General features: G+C 39.8%; 1 protein-coding gene across 1 annotated transcript in view; it reads left to right on the top strand.

Moving 5' to 3' along the window:
- Positions 1–678: 678 nt before the first annotated feature.
- HABP4 (hyaluronan binding protein 4) overlaps positions 679–18,889 on the top strand; it is a 43,397-nt gene continuing 25,186 nt past the window's right edge. The window contains exons 1-3 of the mRNA XM_072596886.1: positions 679–1,179; positions 6,380–6,542; positions 16,689–16,853. Of these exons, the coding sequence (XP_072452987.1) occupies positions 774–1,179; positions 6,380–6,542; positions 16,689–16,853 (734 nt within the window). The 5' untranslated portion in view covers positions 679–773. The remainder of the gene's footprint in view (positions 1,180–6,379; positions 6,543–16,688; positions 16,854–18,889) is intronic.

The following is an 18,889-nucleotide window of genomic DNA, read 5'->3' as shown; positions in this document are numbered from 1 at the left end:
CTGACTCCACGGTTACCTTACAAAGGTAAAGAGAGCGGGGCTGGCCAGCACCGGAGGAGTCGGGGCTGGGCTCAGAGCTGGCAGGGCTGGCCAGCACCGAAGGAGTCGGGGCTGGGCTCAGAGCTGGCAGGGCCCTTAACTACAGTCCAGCAGACCGGACGGTTGGCACAGAGTCTTTGCACCAGCGAGACTCAGACCTCAGTACTTCTTCCCCTCTCCTAGGGATGAACTTGGATGGATGTTAAAATAAAACAAAAACCCGCTCACTAGAGGCCCCTCACGCAAATCACCAGTCTCGAGAGTCCAGCCACCACTCTCCTCTAAAGAACGGCCAAAGAGCTCGGACTGCACTAGCGGGAGGAACCTGTCCGACCCCAGCTAAAACCACGCTTCTCTCATTTTACTGCCCCAAGCCCCGCCCCTGGAGTCAATACCTCCTCCCCGGGGCTGGTAGGCGGACCGAGGCGGGGCGGAAAGTTAGCGTGACGAGACAGGAGAAGGCAGGCGATTGGCCGTGACGGAGGGTCTGGGCGTGACCAACCCCATTGATTGGTTGGAGGGCGGGGCCTCCAGAGCTGGGACATCTACGGCGGCTGGCGGGGAGACGGGGGCGGCTGGCTGTGGGGGGGGGGGTGCGGGTAGTGGGGCCGGGGACCGCGGAGGGCTGAGGGCCATCGCGGCGGCGGGGGCGGCTGCGGGATGGGGCTGAGCTCCCAGCTCCGTTAAAGACTGGCATCGGCTGCGGCGGCAGTCGAGAGAAGGAGGGAGCGGCCATGAAGGGGGCTCTGGGCAGCCCGGTGGCCGCCGCCGCAGCCGCCACCTCCGCGATGCAGGAGACTTTCGGCTGCGCGGTGGCCAACCGCTTCCACCAGCTGCTGGACGACGAGTCGGACCCGTTCGACATCCTGCGCGAGGCCGAGCGGCAGCGGCAGCGGCAGCAGCAGCAGCAGCGCAAGAAGCGCGACGAGGCGGCGGGGGCTGCGGGCGGCGGCGGGGGCGGCGGGGGCGGGGGCCGGAGGCCCGCCTCGGCGGGGGCTGCGGGACTCCGGCTGAGCGGCGGCGGCGGCGGCATCGGCGGCGGAGGCGGCGGCGGCCGGAGGGAGTCCCAGAAAGACCGCAAGATCTTCTCCTCCCCCTTCTCCCAGCCCGACAGCTTTGGGGGAGGCCCGCAGCCGCCCGGTACGCCCACGCCCCTCCCTCCCGGCCGGCTGCGGGAGCGTTTCCCCGTTTATTTATTTTCTCCTTTTTTAGTTATCCCCAATCTGCCCACCCTCTTTCCCCCTCCGCCCCCCTCCCTGGTGGCGAGAGATCCGCAGAGTCCGGCCGGAAGCTCCCGCATGGGCCGCGGCCGAAAGCGTAGCTCTCCCGCATCCCGGGCCTCCGGCATCGCGGTCTAGCAGAGTTCTTAACTCTTCAAAGTTGTCTGTCTGTCCGTGTCGCGGTTCTTTGGGACGTCCTTAGGGTTCTGCTGATGTCGCCCCGCACCCGTGCAAACGAATCTTACCCAGGTTTCTCCGAACCTCGCCCCGTCCCCTTCACCGTTTCTTACGGCACAATAGTATTCCCTTCCATCTGTGGACCATAATGTGTGCAGCCATCCCCCCTTTGGATGGTCACATCTTCTAGGACCCCGTTCTTTTCCGCCCCACCCCCACCTCCATCCCCCCACGAGGGTAGCAAGGGAAGTATTGAGGCTGCGGTGGAAACTCTGCAGGCAGACGATGATAGGAGAAAAATGGGAAAGAGGGACGTCATCTCGGGCCTTTCTCCCATCGCATTCTCCCTCTCATCCCTCTGAAAAGCTGGGCACGGGGGTTAGGGGTGTCAAAAGTGGGTTTGGAAGGCTAGCAGAATGAGGTGTGGAGACAGACCTGGAAAATCCAAAGGAACCCCACCCCCAATTCTGCCAAGGACAATTGGAGGGGAAAAATTATACTTTCTTTCTTTTGGTTTAAATGCGGGGGAGGAGGTAGAGAATTTCTTCTTTGAGAGGCAGAGATAAAAGTAGCCCCAGAGTCGAGGATACTGGAAGGGGGAAAGGAACGAAGAAGACTTTTGAGACTCTGGGCTGACATGAGAGCCTGGATTATCTGGAGCAACCTGGTAATGATGATACCTGTTAAGTATGGAAGTAATGGAATGATGTTGAGCAGCTAAGTTCTGTTTTGAAAAGGGAGAATGTAGATAGTAAGGGTGGCATTAAAAGTATTTGATTTCAAGCTACCTGAGGTTCAGAACCAATCCCTGGCTGACTTGTTAGGGCTGTGCATCCGCGCAAGGCACAGCCTAGAGTTCACTAGAGTGCTAAGTTGGCACCGGGGGATTCAGTAGTTTAAATAATATTATGCAAGTTTTCTATTATCATCTGGTATTAAAATTTGACGTACAGTCATGGACAGCGTTTTTTGTTTTGAATTTTGGATTATGTCAATCTGTTGCTGATATATTAGAGAGATTGCACTCCACCCGAGTGTATTCAAAAATGATTCTATAATGTTGTTGAGATGCCTTATTTCTTTGTAGCAAGTAGAAAATCAGGACTCCAGGTTGATGTGTTAATATTTCTACAAAGTAAATGTATTTCATTATTTCGCCTTGCCTCCTGATAATGTGCACTAATCGATGACCTTTAACTCTACAAGACAATCAACCACTTTTGCCTTCTGCACAGTCTAATTCAGGCAATGGCTATGAGGTTTGCAGAAAGCTACTGCTCTATTTGCTTTCTGTTTAAAATGAGAGGATTTAATGTGGCAATCTCCTAAATATGAAAGAAAGTGAAATGGAGTAGATTTTTCAATTTATCCATAGGCATGCATGCTGTCTACTGTAGTGACCCTAGGTCCATTTGTATAAGGAATCATACATCAGTAGCACTGAGTCATTTGGCCTAATTTAAGCTTTAAGAATTTGTCTGAAGGCACTAGATAATAACGAATTATTTTTACCTGGGAAGTATAATCAAGAGCTATCGTTTTACTGTTAGTTACATTCCTTTACAAAACTGTCTAAATGTGTCACTAAGTATTTTTAGCATGCCAGTTAGGGATGACATTTGAAAGCTGTGTTTATGTACTATGCCATTTTGCTCATATGGTACCTGTGAGGTCATTATCAAGTAGTTAAGTTAAAACTCTGCTAATGTAGATTTTTTTTCCATTGATTAAAAACATTTTGTTTAACTTTAGGTTAATTCTTTACCTTACTCTATGTGTTATTCCAAAAAATGAAGATTTGTGTTCTCTGCCCTCTGCTGTTAGTATGAAACTTTATATTAAGTGGTACCTAACTAATATGATTAACATTATTGTAAGTTCCTAAATCAACTTTTTAAAAGTTGATTTTAACAGCTTTGGTAGTCTCTTTTCCTCTGTCTAGGAAAGTTTTTGCACTATCTTATTACTTTACAATTCTTATGAGATTCATTTTAAAGAATTTTGGTTGGCTTTAGTAGTCTAAAGGCTTTGTGTTCATTTAGGAATATCTTGGACTCCAGGAGCAAATCAAAGCATTTGTTTTTGTGACATTATCTTGTTAAGCTTCTGTGTAGTACTTTTGAAAATGCAAGTCCCAAGATTACAGCCTTGGAATATTATTAAAGTGGTAGGTATTGGACTTTGTTGTCTCTGAGTTTTCACTCCAGTAGAACATTATTTGTATGTGAAAACTTAATGTGGACAGGAAACCACAGTTCAAAGGAGTGAAGTGATTTAGTAGATCATTTATTAATCAGAGAATGTTATACAAATCACAGATTTTTTTTTCATTGCAAATGCCTAATGTTTCTTTCTTTTGTTTAAATAGCTGATCAGGTGTTGAAAAAATGTAAATTTAGCAAATGCAGATCCCTGTAAGTGGACCTTGTTTCTGGAGATTATCAGAGTTCTTCCTTAGTAACTATAACTATAGAAGTTCCCTTTCTGTAACTATACAAAATCCCCTGATGTGGTCCTTAAACTAAAAACTTGATTTTTGCCTGATAATTGTTGTAGATGCCATTTATTTAGTCCCTTTTATATGAACTTGCTTGTCTAATTCTTTGATCAGTGATCAAATTGCATGTGCCAGCCCTTTATTGAAAAGGGCTGTGAAATGCAAGGTTTGCATTATGCACTCACAGTTGCTGATCCAGCATAGAGAAAGGAACTGGGTTGTGCCTCAGTGAATTCCTAATACTGTATTTCCAAAATTGGAACCACTGATAATATACATCTTTTAGGATTTTCAAGGCAGGAAAAAACATTACAATACAGATTACTTCATCCAGTTTATAAAAGACAAGCACTCAGAAAAGGACAAGGTTTTTGGCAAAGAGGTCTTAGTAAGGGCAAATATAAAACTACACGATTCTTCATTTAAATTAATTTATTCTAACCTTTTAAAATATATTCGAGTGGACACTTATTAGTTCTGTGATCCTGAGCAAGGACCTCAACCCTGATTTTCTTTCCTCTCTCTCTCTGTCTCCCTCTATGTGTCTGTCTCTGTCTGGTCTCTTGTCTCTCACACACTCACACACACACACTGAAGTCAGAGAAGAGTGTTGTCTAAATTCTTGTGAGGAGTTTTCTACCCAAGTGGTATTTTTAAAAATCATAGTTAATTGACCCCCCTACCTACATTTGATTCTTAATATGCATTAAAATGACTTTGAGTTTAAGTTAAGAAAAATTCATATTATTTATAGATAAAACACATTTACATGTTTTGTTAGTGCATGTGATGATGACTGTGTTCACAATCAATCTTCAATTTAAAATACATGTTAGAACAATCTTTCATTTTCCTATTTATTAATTCATTTTGATAATCATACTTACCAAGGCATATAATTTCAGTTTACATGGTATCCCTTTCTGTTTTAGCAACATGTGCCAAATGAGCTAACACTGCATGAGATTTTGGCCTTCTCAACATTCTCACCAGTCTTTTCATCATTGTTCTGGCTCAATAAAACCATAATACTACATTTATGAATATAGCAATATTTTGTATGGAACCAAATAAGTCATGAGCTCAGATTGTAATTTTGTTACAAGATAGAAACCTGTTTAAACCGTTTTCAAGAATTAGGCATATTACAACCATTGCAAATTGAATTTAAATCTATGGCATATCAGATTTTAATATGCTAATTACTATCATAATAGCAGTATTCCATATTTTAACATCAAGAAATGTTATTTTTTGGACAGGGACTTAACTTACCTCCATTTTCAGTGACACATATGTTTTTTACTGAAAATTGAATCTTTTAATTTATTAGAACTTTTATTTTTATATCTGGTCTTTAGAGTTTTACATGGAAAAAGTTAATTTAGAATCAAACTCTCATTGAAATTCTTTGTCTGGTGTGTAAAGTAAATATCATTGATAAGCATTCCAATAGTTCAAAATAGTTAACTGTGATATTAAATTTTTACACCCACAAATCCTAATAGAAGAAAAAAAATCATATGGTAGAGCTGAGTTAAATTATATGAATAGAAGAGACCTCTTAGTCAATGGACAATCAATAAACTTGACCTGTGAAATAAAGCTCTTTGTTAAAATTAGATGTGTTTTTGCTAGGTTTTCTGTTCATAGCTTTCAGCTGAAAGCGGAATAATTTGACTTTTAGTCTTTTGAATGTGTAAAGTGACAAAATCAATTTCATATATGAGGAACAGAATTCACATATGTAAATTTCATTGAGGACAAAATCTTAATTAAAAAATACACATATTAATTACAAATAGAAAAAAATATTTACTGGTTCACTGGTAATTTTAGTTGTTCTTAATAGTTGTAATTAACATGGAGTTGGGTTCTATCCACTAAGAGTGTCCTTTGCGAAGTACAAGGAATCAGCCATAGTTTGCACAGTATTTTCATTTGCTTGCTCCAAATAAACTCTGGCCATCATGTTTTAGTCATTCAAACTAATGAAATATGGTGACTTTATTGTTATTGCGTTATCCATACTTATTAAAACATGGGTGAACCAAGGAATTATTATAATTGGTTAAAGAACTTTATACAAGAGTATTTGTCTTGTGGCAAATTGGAGAATATAACCAAAAAAAAGTTTGAACCCGTGGTTTCGTTGGTGTGGGGAATTCTTTTTGTGGAAACTTTCTATGGATACAAATCTGCAGCCTGTCTCTCTCCTTAGAAGTTTGCCCTGAGCATTGAGTGTTTAGGTGACTTACCTGTGGTCACATAGATAATAAATATCAGTGACAGGACTTCAATCCAGGCCTACCCGACTGAAAGTTTTCTTGAATGATATTCACTATGTTATGTTGCCTATCAAGGCAGTTTAATATTCCTTCTCAGAGTTAAATTCAGTATTGTTTTGATGTAGGTATTACATTGTGACATCTTTTTCAAATTTCAGGTCAAAAGCGAGCTGCTAAAAGAGGGGAGCAGCAGGCATGGAATGATAACCGAGGAGCAGATGTAAAACTGGATAAGACAGAACGAAGAACTTACAGGGAGTATCGACCCTATGAAATGGAGAGACAAGTGGAGTTTACAGTGGAAAAGTTTACCATTGGAAAGTAGGTACCTATATGACTTAAGGTGACACAGTTAGGGGTGAGAATTTGGGAAAGGAACTTAACAGTACAAGTAGCAGCTCAATATTATCTAAACTGCACTGGCCTTCAGCATCATTTCTTGCTGCTAACAGTAAAGTCAATAGGCATTATGTGCCCTATTATATGGCAGGCACTGTGCTAAGTTCTCGGGCTACAGAAAGGCAAAAAAAATAGTGCTTGCTCTCAAAAGCATCATGGTCTGATGGGCAAACAACTATGCATAAGTCATATATATAGAATAAATTGGACATAATCTCAACAGAAAAGCACTAGCTTTGAAGGGGACCAGGAAAGGCTTTTTTTTTTGGAGGTAGGATTTTATCTTAGACTTAAAGGAAGCCAGGGAATCCAGGATGCAAAGATGAGGGAGAGAATTTCAGGCATGATGGAACAGAGCCAGGGAAAGTAGAAGAAGTAGAGAAAAGGAGTATCTCATGCAGGGAACAGCAGGGAGGCCAGTGTTGCCAGATCATAAAGTACATGGCAAGAGGAATAAGGTGTTACAAGACTGGGAGGGTAGGAAGAGCCAAATTATGAAGGGCTTTATATTCCAAACAGGGTTTTATATTTTTAGAGGTGATTGGGAATAACTGGAGTTTACTGAATGAGGGAAGGAGGTAATATGGTAAGACCTGTGCTTTAAGAAGATCACTTTGATGGTGGAGTAGGGAGATGTTTTGAAACAAGGGCATCTAATTATCAGGCAATTGAAGGTAGTGTGGGTGGGAGGTGATTAGGGTCTGGACATCTGAGTAGTGCCAGAAGTCAGAGGAGAGAAGGGAGCATTTATTAAAGATATTGTAGTGGTATAACTGAAAAGACTTAGCCATAGATTGTATGGGGCTGGTGGTGAAGGCAAATGGGGAATTGGGCATTACAGACACCTAGGTTGTAAACCCAAGTGACTGGGAGGATGGTGGTGCCCCTAGTAATAGGAACTTTGGAAGGGAGGAGAAGGAGTTATTGGGAAAGAAAATAGGTTCTGTTTTTGATATATTAAATTTTAATTTTAGTTTTTGTACATGTTAAAAGATGTCCGTAAGACATGCAGTTTGGGATGTTCAACAGGCAGTTGGAGATGTGAGACTAGAGATCAGTAGTAGACTGTTGGAGATATTTTGTCAACAAATAGCAATTTTATTTCACTTAGAAAGATTTTCTGTTTGTACATTTAGTTCCTTCATTTGTCTAAGGTAGGTAAATAACTGCTTTGAGTACCCCTAATTTTATAGAATTAGAATCATAGATTAAGAATTGGATAAGAGACCTTTAAATAATTTTACAGATGAGGAAACTGAGGCACAGAAAAGCTAAATAATTTGCCTAGTGTTATACAGATCAGTCTTTGAGAGGTGAGATTTGAACCATATAGTCTTCCTGACTCCAAGTACATAACCAAATAATACTAGGTTATGTGTGTGTTGTGTGTGTGTGTGTGTGTGTGTGTATGTGTTTGAACTAAGAGGAATATCCCTTTACAAATATATAAAACACTTCCCTTACAAACAACCCTGTGAGGAAGGTATTATTTTCCTCATTGTTAAAGTATGAGAGCTGAGTTTTAGAGAGACTCAGTGATTTGTCCAAGTTACACAATCAGTGTGGAAGACAGAGTTTAAATGTGGGTTTGTGACATTAATTCCAATGTTCTTTCATGCCCTCCCTTTAATCAATACCTTCTTCAACTCTGACCAATATCAAAATAACCTTGCCTTTTACTTTATTGAAAAAAAAATAGAGGCTATCTGCTGTGAATTCCTTTGTCTTTCTGCTCAACACCTCAGAACCTTTTACATCTTCACCCATACATGACCTCTTATGTCTCTTTGGAAAGAAGTGACCTTTGTCTTTGCCAAGTACATTGATCCTGTATACTCCTGTTCCTGGGCGCTCGCCCCATCAGTCGTTGTCTTTCTACCAAGTCATCTAGCTGTTTTTTTTACAGGTTCTTTTCAGTAGCTGCTTATAAACCTGCTTAAATCTACCCAATTCTGAAAAATCCTTAATTAGACTCTGCCATCTTTTCTCCCCTTCACTGTCATAAGCACTTTGCTTCCTATACACTCACTGGCTTTTCTTCACTGCTCACTCACTCCTCAATTAAATAAACATTTATTATGTGCAAGGCACTGGGATTGCTTTGGTTCTGTGATGTTATTGATGTGAATACTGCTTTCAGTGATACACATTGCACAGCATTGGTGTGTGGCCATCACGTACTATTCTTGTCACTGTCATCTGGTTAGTCCATTACAGAGTAAACCAAAAGTGGTGGAGAGACATTTATTTACTATATGCTCTATACATTTGCTTTGGTTCCTATGCAAAAACTCTTTCATTTGCAGATTGTCAAAGAAGACTTACCATACGTTGAGAAAAGCTTGAGGACTTATTAAACACCCTCCATGAATTTAGGATCCTGAGTTCAAAAGCTCCTAAGTTGATAAAATAACCTATTTTTATTCCCATAGATCATGATGTTGATAATGATAATATGATTTGTCAGTCAACTCACTAACCCTTTATTAAATGCTTCCTACCTGCCTGGCATTTGTATTTGGGCATAGAGACAGGGCAGCTAGGTAGCACAGTGGATAGAGTGCTAGGCATGGAGTCAGTAAGACTCATCCTCCTGAGTTCAAATATGGCCTCAGATACTTACCAGCTGTGTGATCCTGGGCAAATGAAACAATTCCCTTCGCTCAGAGATTATATTCTGTTGGAGGAACATGTAATATGGTTATGTACAGGATAGATACAATATCGTTTTCATTTTTTCCTATTATATGTAAAAGCAATTGTTAACATTTCATTTTTTAAACTTTTGAGTTTCAAATTCTCTTCTTCCCTCCCTTCCTTCCCCCTTCCCTAAGATGGCAAGCAGTTTGATATGGGCTATACGCATGCAGTCATGTAAAATGTATTTCCATATTGAAAGCGTTTGACAACATGGCTGAAAGCATCATGCTAAAAAGCACGGGAGGAAGTACACATCCTTGTTTCACTCCTTTGGTGACTGGGAAGGCACGAGAGCATTGACCACTATCCAGAACCCGGGCAAACATGCCATCATGAAATTGATGTACAAAACTGATGAGTTTCTCTGGGCAACCAAATTTTGACATAATTTTCCATAAGCCCTCATGACTAACAGTGTCAAAGGCCTTGGTCAGATTTACAAACACTGTTTACAGGCTGCTGTTTTGCTCCTGGCATTTCTCCTGGAGTTGTCGGACAGTAAACACCATATCAATTTCTCCTCAACCCTTTCTGAAACTACACTGGCTCTCAGGTATATGACCATCTTCCAGGTGAAGGCTCAGCCTATTAAGGAGGACTGTAGCAAGAATTTTGCCAGCAATGACTAAGAGAAAGACCCCCCTGTGACTGTCACAGGACAACCTGTTCCCTTCATTCCCATTTTTTTTTGTAAGTTTCTTTGAGATTCTTGATCTTTTGTTCTTCCAGTTGTATTTTATCATTTTTTCTAGTTTCATAAAGTTTTCTTTTGGTAGTTTGATTAGTATAATACTGATTAAATAAATTAATTAAAATAGTAAAGAATGCTTACACTCTAGAGAGATAAGGTAGTGGAGTGGTCAGAATTGATGTGGCCAAGCTGTCTTCCACCAATCTCCTCTAAATCTAGAAAATTCACCAGATTGAAATCAGAAGTCATAGTGAGTTGTTGGCATAGGGAGACAGAAAAATACTGCATATCTATGGACAGCGGGGACTGAGTTGATCCAGGAGTATACCATGTGTGGAGCACTCAGACAGCCAGGGAAAGGTTGTGCACAAGGTTGTGCACCAGATCTAGAGGAGTATCTGCAACACTCACATACCATGGTACAACTACAGAGACAGATGTGAATTGGCAGCTTTATCACCCTCTACCCAGTGCCAGGTCACAGACCCAGCCTCTGCATGGAGGTGATATACTCAGGGGGAGGCCCTACGTAATGTATAGAGAAAGGGAAGAAAGTTCAGATACTTTCATTTATTAATTCAATGTCTTTTCTCTTTCAATTTGGTAATCTCTTTTTGGATTTTCAGGAATTATATTTTGGTGTTTAATTGAGTTTTCTTAATTAGTTGGTTTTCTAATTGTATGTGTAATTCTTTGATATATTCTTTTCCTTTTTTTGATGATAGAAATGTTTAGAGATATAAATTTTCCCTTTAGGACTACTTAAGTTACATCTCAAAAAATTTGCTACATTGTCATTTATTTGATGAAATTATTTTTCTTTCTGTAATTTTTTTCTTTAGCCCACCTGTTCTTTAGGATTGTTATGTAGTAACATTAATTTTACTTCTTTTACAAAGGGCATGTATTGAAAATAATTTTATTGTCATCAGTAAAACATGCTGATCCTGTTATTTTACTGAATATTTAATTATCTCAGTTTCTTTTCTAGTTTTCTGGGGTTAAGTAACACATCATTGCAGTCTTCAAATTGGAATAAATCTGGCTGTTAATATTTATGTCTTTAGTTTCTTGGTACCATTACTGGTACTTGATGGCCAAAAAAGGTGTACAGTTGACTTGGGTTTTACTGGCTCCTTCCCTTCCGTTCTCTTCCCTTCCCTTCCCTTCCTTTTCCTTTCCTTCCCTTCCCTTTCCTTGCCTCATTAAAGGGGCCAATGCCATGGCTACTTCTTAAATAGGCCTGTTCTATGAATGAGCATTGCCTCTCCCTAAGTGAGTGCCTGCAAAGACCTTAGCCTAAAGGGCCCAGGGCCTCCCAGTACATCCTAGGTCATCTCTGGTCATCCTGATGAATATCTGGTCACTGGACCCAGATGGCTCAGGAGAAGAAGTGAGGCTGGTGACCTTGCACAGCCATCCCTCACTCAAAACAAAGTCAAGTGCAAGTCATGTCATCACTTCTCTGATGTCATGGACTTCTTTGGCAACGAAGGACAAACACAACCAACGATAGAGATGGACAATGGAGGCATCCTTGAAATCCTGGGGAATAACCTCCTCTTGCCATATAACCTGGAAAATTTCATTCAGCTTTTGTATGAGCAATGATCCCCTACCTTGGAAATCTCAGCTGCTATAGAATCAGCACCAGGTGCTTTGCCACATGAAAGGAGCCTAATGGCCCTCAAAACCACTTCTTCAGTTGGAAGTTCAGCTAAGGAGGAATTGACTTCAACCTGAGGTAAAAGGTCAGTGGCCTCAGCATTGATTGATGATGGTCTGTTGAGAACACTATGGAAGTGTTCAGCCCGCTCCTCTAGGATCATGTCCTTATCACTAATCAATGTGGCTCCATCAGCACTGAGTAGTTGTGATGCACAGTAGGTTTTTGGTCTATAAATAGCTTCAGGGAATCATAAAAGTGCTTTGGATTGTTACTATCAGCATAAAACTGAATTTCATCTGCCTTCTTACTGAACCAGGAATCCTATATCTCTCTAAGCTTTGCTTGTATTTTGCTTTTGATGGAATTAAATGCTGCCTTCTTAGAGGCGGATGAACTATCCTATTGGTAAATCTTGTGGAGTTCTCATTTTTCGTTTAGCAGCTTCTGAATTTCCCCATCATTTTCATCAAACCAGTCTTGGTGTTTGAGAGTGTTCTGACCCAGATGAGCAAATGCAGTGCTGTACACCAAATCTCTGAAAGCTGCCTCCTCCTTTTCTGCTCCACCATTGCCAACTGTGTGTTGGCTCAACTTTCCCTCCAAGGTAGCAACAATCTGTTCATGCTCAGAGAAGAGCTCTAATTTGTTGACATTCATTCTTCTGGTAGTCATTTTGCCCTGGGGGTGGCGCTTTTGATGAATGTGAATATTTAGCTTGGAAAAGATAAGTCTATGATCAGTCCAGCACTCTGCACCACACATTGCCTTTGTCACTCTCATATCTTGTCTTTTTTTTCTCCTTATAATCACGTAGTCTATTAGATTCCAGCGTTTGCTGCAAGGGTGCATCCATGAAGTTTTATTGCATTTAGGTAAACGGAAGATACTGTTGGTGATGAGAAGGTCATGCAATGCACAAGTCTTCAGTAGGGGCTGGGTAGTTAGTTTTATAGAGAGTTTTACCTTCCCCATGTTATTATAAAGCAAAGCAGCTCCCAATAATTCTATCCCCTAGTCCCGTGGCAAAGGACAGTTGTGGAGTTAGCCACTGGCAACAATGTGGAGGGTCCTTATCTGTTCTAAAATTAAACATGGTGCTCTGGTGGACCTGTTTGCAGTGCCCCCTCTGCTGTGCTTTGACACTGCTTTCTTGGCTGGGGCCAATATGAGTTTTTTGCTTTTGCTGGGCTCAAGTACTGCCATAAACAACATTGCCACTGCTGCTTTATGCCAAGCCCAGGCATTACCTCTGATCCCTTTGTGTTGGGGCCTTTGTCAAGGTCTGGATGCTGCTAATGCTCCTTATGACCAGGCTGAGTGTTGCTGCTGGGGAACAATAAATACCACATTTGCTGCTACTGTTCACTATCTCAGAACAGAGGCTGCTGCTGTTCCCCTTAGAATGGGGTCTTAAACTTGAACTGGCTCCCTCCCAAATTCTGCCCCCAAGCTTAGGAATGTACGTATTAGGATAAGCTGTTTGTCCCCCTCTGCTCCGAGGAAGACAGCAAAATAGACAGTTCCGTCTTGGATTTGTCCTGGCCAGGACATATGTGCTAACTATATGTAGTCAGGAAAATGAATTCTTTCATTGGGTCAAATCCAGATATTTGTTGTTGTTCATTTGTTTCAGTTGTGTCCAACTCTTAGTGACCCCATTTGGGGTTTTCTTGACAAAGATACTGGAGTGGTTTCTTCTTGACTTCAGACCTGGCACTCTATCCATTCTACCTGCCCAAATCCAAATATAAACATATTTCATTCTACATTAAGTTCATCACCTCTCTATTATGTGGGTAGACTGCTTAATCACCAGTCCTCTGGTCTTTCACAGTTGGTTTCTTTTTACAGTGTTATCATATAAATTATTCTCTTGGTTCTGTGCAGATTACATTAATTCTCTGATCTTCTCAGGATTCTCTTCACCTCTTTCATCATTTCTAATGGCACAGTAATATTCTATTATGACCCATATGTTTATGGGTCTTAATTTTTTCTCCCACAGTTCTCTACCCATTCAATTCTAGCCCTAACTCGTTCTTTTGAAACATCTGTCTAGGATATATGTGCTTGTAATACCTGGGTGTAAATTAGTTTATTTTTAATGGGTTTATTTTGAAACCCAAGAGTAATGTAATAGCCTATAGGTTCAATATGGAGGCCTTTTTTAATGTAGGGAGTTTATTTTAGATGAAAAATTGTGAGTTCTATTACAAATGTTCTGATCCTATTAGCAAAATTCCTAACATGTAGACAGAGGTTGAACTCTGTCTAAATTTACATGTGTATCTATCTCTAATCCTGACTTTTTGTGGTTGAGACAAAGTTCAATTTTTGGAGGGAAAAAGGAGAGGGTGAATGAAGATGCCATTAGAGATGACTTTCTCAGGAAGTTTAGCCATGAAAGGGAGGAAAGATAATGATGATAATAGAGATGGATGGATCAAGTGAGAGTTTTTAAAGGGTAAGCAAGACATGAACATGTTTTTAGGCAGCACTAAGGCAGCAAGTAAACAGGGAGAGATGGAAAATGAATGAGAAATCAAGATGGTAGAGGGGGGCAGTCTGATAGGGAAGATGGGGTGGAATGGGATCACCTTGGAATATGGAGTTTGCCTCCCTAAAGAGAAGAGCCATCTTGTCATGTAAGACACGGGGCAAAGAAGGAAAGCACAGTATAGTGATATGAGATGAGGAAGAAGGGAGAGAGGAATTCTTAGCAAATGCCCTTTTGTTTAAGGGTGCCATGGAAGGTTTGAGGAGGGATAAAAGCGTTTTAAAAAGCCACCATGGGGAACAGGATAGTTATTCAATTAGAGAGACATAAAAGATTGTCTTGCTGCAAGCCCAGTTGATGTTAATGTGACATAAATTTGTAGTGTATTCCAGTCAGCACAGCGTCATGATTTTCTCTAGTTCCACTAGCAGTAGGAATAAAGACAATGGATGTTGAGGATAATACAATGTTCAGCCTTAGTTTGTGAATTTTTTCCTTAAGAAACCAATTTGACTTCCAGTCTCATTCAACTGAAATTGCCATTTCCAAAACTACCAACGATTTCTTAATTTCCAAATCTAATGGTTTTTTTCTCAGTCTTCATCATCTTTGGCTTTCTCCAGCCTTCGACATTGTCAGGCACATTGTTCTTAATACTTTTTGCTCTCTGAGTTGTTGTGTCATTGTTCTATCCTGGGTTCTCTTCCTATTTGTCTTGTCTGACCGTACTTTTTCTTAGTCTCCTTTGCATGATTAGCAATAGAATAAATGTAGAGCTGAAATGGTTCTCCAGGGAGTTGAGATAAGGGTGATGGCTTGGGAAAGAACTGAAGGCTGGAGGGATTAGAGGCAAGGATGAACCAATGAAGAATAGGCCTTAAGAGAGCTGAAGGTAGAATGATAAAAATATGATCAGATTAATGAATTTTCAGAGTTAATGAACATGGATATGGAGCATTTGTGGGTGATGGTAATATTAAGTATGCAATAACTCTTTAGATTGGAGTTTAGTTTGGGGGGATAGCCAGATTGGAGGAATTGAGAAGTGAGGGTACTTAAGGGTTTATCAATATGTATTTGGAATTTAATAGTATGAGGACATGAGCTAAGGTGGAGAAAAAGATCATGATTCAGGCAGTGCCCTCATCAAGTAAGGAAGGAGAATTTCCTAAGGGTTTGTAGATAAAAGCTGTCCAGATCTCAGTTGGGTAACAAATATGAATTGAGTGATTCTCAAAGGAAGAGAGGTTCATAAGTGATGGTGGTAGAGGGAGATTTTAGAAGTAGTAACAAGGAGCAATTAGTGCTGGAAAGGGTAGGGTAGTCACTGATACGATGTCTTAGGGAAGAACCAGGTCTCTGAATGCAAGAAGATGAAGGAGTGAGAAAGAATATATTTTAAAATGAAAGCATTACAAACCATGGAGCAGGCATTCCAGGGACCAATGTAGAAAAGTAGATAGATCTGGAGTTCGACATTAGGAATAGGGTTGAGAGGTAGAAGTAAGTAGTTTACAGTGGGAAATGGTAAGAATGGAGTTTGTATACTGACAGCTTAGGGTTCAGAATCACTGGAATGGAGTGAGTAGGATGGAGATGAGAGTATTTCAGCTATTACCCAATTGATGGATAGAACCTCCTTGGTTTCCACTTGTTTGTGACTTCAAAAAGAGCTGCTTTAAGTATTTTTGTACATATGGATCCTTTTCATCCACTAAAGGATTTAGGTGTATGCAGTTTAATGATTTCTGGGGCATAGCTTCAGATTGCTTTCTAGATTGGTGGTGCCAATTCCTAGCTCACCAAGAGTGCATTAATGCGCCTATTTTTCTATAACCCTTCCAGAATTTGTCATTCATTTTCCATTTTTGTCATCTTTGTCAATCAGATGGATGTGATGTGAAACTGGAGTTGCTTTAATTTGCATTTCCTTAATGATTAATGATTTGGATCATTTTTTTCATATGGCCATTGGCCATCCATGGCTTGGATTCTTCCTTTAAAAACTACCTTTTTTTGTCCCTTGACTATTTGTCAGTTACAGAAAGGCCCAGTCAGTGTTTTTTTAATCCTATTTTAAATTTCTACTTAAAAATAGTATTATTTTAAAGATACTCTCTAGTACAGGGATTCTTAACTTTTTTGTGTGTCTTGAATCTTGCATATTCCGGTAAAGGCTATGGAACCTCTTCTCAGAATAATAATGCTTTTAAATATAAAAATGAAATACATAGAATTTGTAAAGGAAACCAAAGGTTAGTGAAAATAAAAAGGTATTTTTTCACATCTAAATTCAAAGACTCTCTGAAATCTATACAAAGACCCTGGACTTCAGGTTGTGAACCCTTGCTCTCATGGTTTCTACTTCATTGTTAATTTAGAAAATGCTTTAGTACCTTTTGAGCTATACCTTGTAACATGCTAATAAGAATTTTTAAATTTTTATCAAGTTAAAAAATAATGATATTTAACCACCCTAATTCTTTTAGTATTTTTTTTTCCTCCCTTTAGGCCAGTTGAAAGATTTGAACGGGAAAGACCAATTAGAGGCCGCGGAGGCATCAGAGGTGGAATGCGGAGCAGAGGAAGAAGTGGGGGAATGAACAGAACTTTTGATGGTTTTGACCAAAGAGGGAAGAGAGAATTTGAAAGACACAGTGCTGGAAATAATAAAACGTAAGTTCTTTTGGATATGCTGGGTTTCACTGTAGCATTAGATAATGTGAAATGTTCTTATGGTTTAAATTAGTTTTGAATTAATATACCTTTTGTCTAGCTTCCCACCTTTTTGTTTAGACTGTTTCTGAATTGAATGACTAAGGGAAATAGGTCTTCAATTTAAAACAAAATTGTTTCTACTTTTAGAGGCACCAGAGCAGGAGATAGAAAGGGTGGAAGTGGAAATAAGGATCAGTTAAAGATGATATAAGGTGCATCCATATTTATGCCCACTGCACATTCTGAAATCAAATGGAAAATTTATTATCTAGTCATCTTTTGGGAAAGCAGAATGACATAATAGAGTTCTGAGTGCTGAGGTCAGAATCAGGAAACATGGGTTCAAATCCTTCTTCAAACACGTCTTAGCTGTGAGACCCTGATTAAGTCACTTCCCTTCTCCAAAGCTCAAGTTTCCTCATCAACAAAAGACAAATAATATTCTGTACCTCTCAAGGTTACATAAGAAGCAAATGAAATGGTGCAAACCATTTGCAAACCTTTGAAGAACTGTATATAAACTTGAGCTATTCTTATTGCCTGGGAGTCTGCTTTCCTTTCATAAAAATAGTTTTCCTCAGTGATCTGCTTGAAATATTTTCCTATTTGTGTGTTGTTAAGGAGGGCCTAGTTTAAAGGCAAATATGTACTTTTATAAGGTATCTTGTTCATAAAATTCATGGGACATCTCTACTGAGTGGACTTAAAATAAAATGAAATTTTCTTCAGCTAACATTTGGGTGCCTGGCTTTTGTGTAGTGTGCTGTGACATTTTAACTTCCTTTTCTAATTTCACCAAGTAGTGTACTGTTTTATTATTTTAAGTCAACAGTTTTGTAATCCATCAAACCAAATGTTTGAGTATTTGCTATGTTTGTATGTGCAGATTCCTCAGAGTGTTTTTTATAATATATTAAATAGGGCTTTAAGCTTTTCAAAACCCTTTCTTACCACATCCTTGTGAGGTAGGAAATACGTATATTATTGTCCTTATTTTACACGAGAAAACAGGTTTTGTGATGTTAAGGGAATGCTGTCCCTGGTCACACAGCCACTGAGTGATGGTGGTATGATTTGAATTCAGGTTGCCTGACTGAATCCAGGGTGTTTCCACCATATCACAGTGCCTCATAGAAATAATTACATAGACACGCTTTAATTTTTCTCAATATTTTTGTAAGCCCATGATGTTTTACTTTGTTCTCTTAAAATTATTTCCAGAATTCAGATGCACTTTTTTAACTGGGGGCAGAAAACTGAAAGAAAAGTCTTTCTTGATGTTGAAATTTTGAAACTTTCTCCTGGTGCTTTTATTCCATTAGATTTTTACTTTTTTTCATATCTTTCCTCTCCCCCTCCTTTTTGTATCTTTCATAACAACTGTAACAATACTAAGATATTCCTCAAACAGCTTTTATAAAAGTAGGTATCTTGATATCCTAAGATTCATTCTATTGTGTGATATTTCTGGTTTCAGGAAAGGATAGATTGCTTCTATGAGCTAGAAACTATGTCTGTAGACAAAAAAAATGTGGGGTATTGTATGTCCAATGAGTTTCTGGAATTAGATTTCTGTGATATTAAAAATGGTTGCTGCTGTGTTGTTTTTGGGTCTGGACCTGTGATTTCATCCAAGGATACTGTGTCCTTGCTGCGAAAACACCTGATTGGCATCTTCATCTGTAGCAGTTGTCTGAGCCACTAAAAGGCTAAGTACTTGCCCGTAGTCACACCATAGCATGGTTGAGAGGTCACATTGCAGCACAGCTTTCTGACTCCAAAGTGCTCATCCTGCATATACTGACTTCATTCTTTTTCTTTCTTTCCTTTTTCCCTTAGGATTGTCATAATTTTTATAAACACATTTAAAAATTAAATTTGGTAGTATGGTACATGTAAAATTCGTTTTAAGAAATGAAAGCATTCAATGAGTTTTTGTTGGTATGGAAGGGATTCTTAATTTTTGTTTCCCTTTTCTCCTTCTTTTCATTGTT

Source organism: Notamacropus eugenii, chromosome 3, assembly GCF_028372415.1.
Source record: "Notamacropus eugenii isolate mMacEug1 chromosome 3, mMacEug1.pri_v2, whole genome shotgun sequence".
NCBI classification, from domain to species: domain Eukaryota; kingdom Metazoa; phylum Chordata; class Mammalia; order Diprotodontia; family Macropodidae; genus Notamacropus; species Notamacropus eugenii.
Note: the sequence above shows the minus strand (reverse complement) of the source record. Positions and strands in the feature narration are given on the sequence as shown.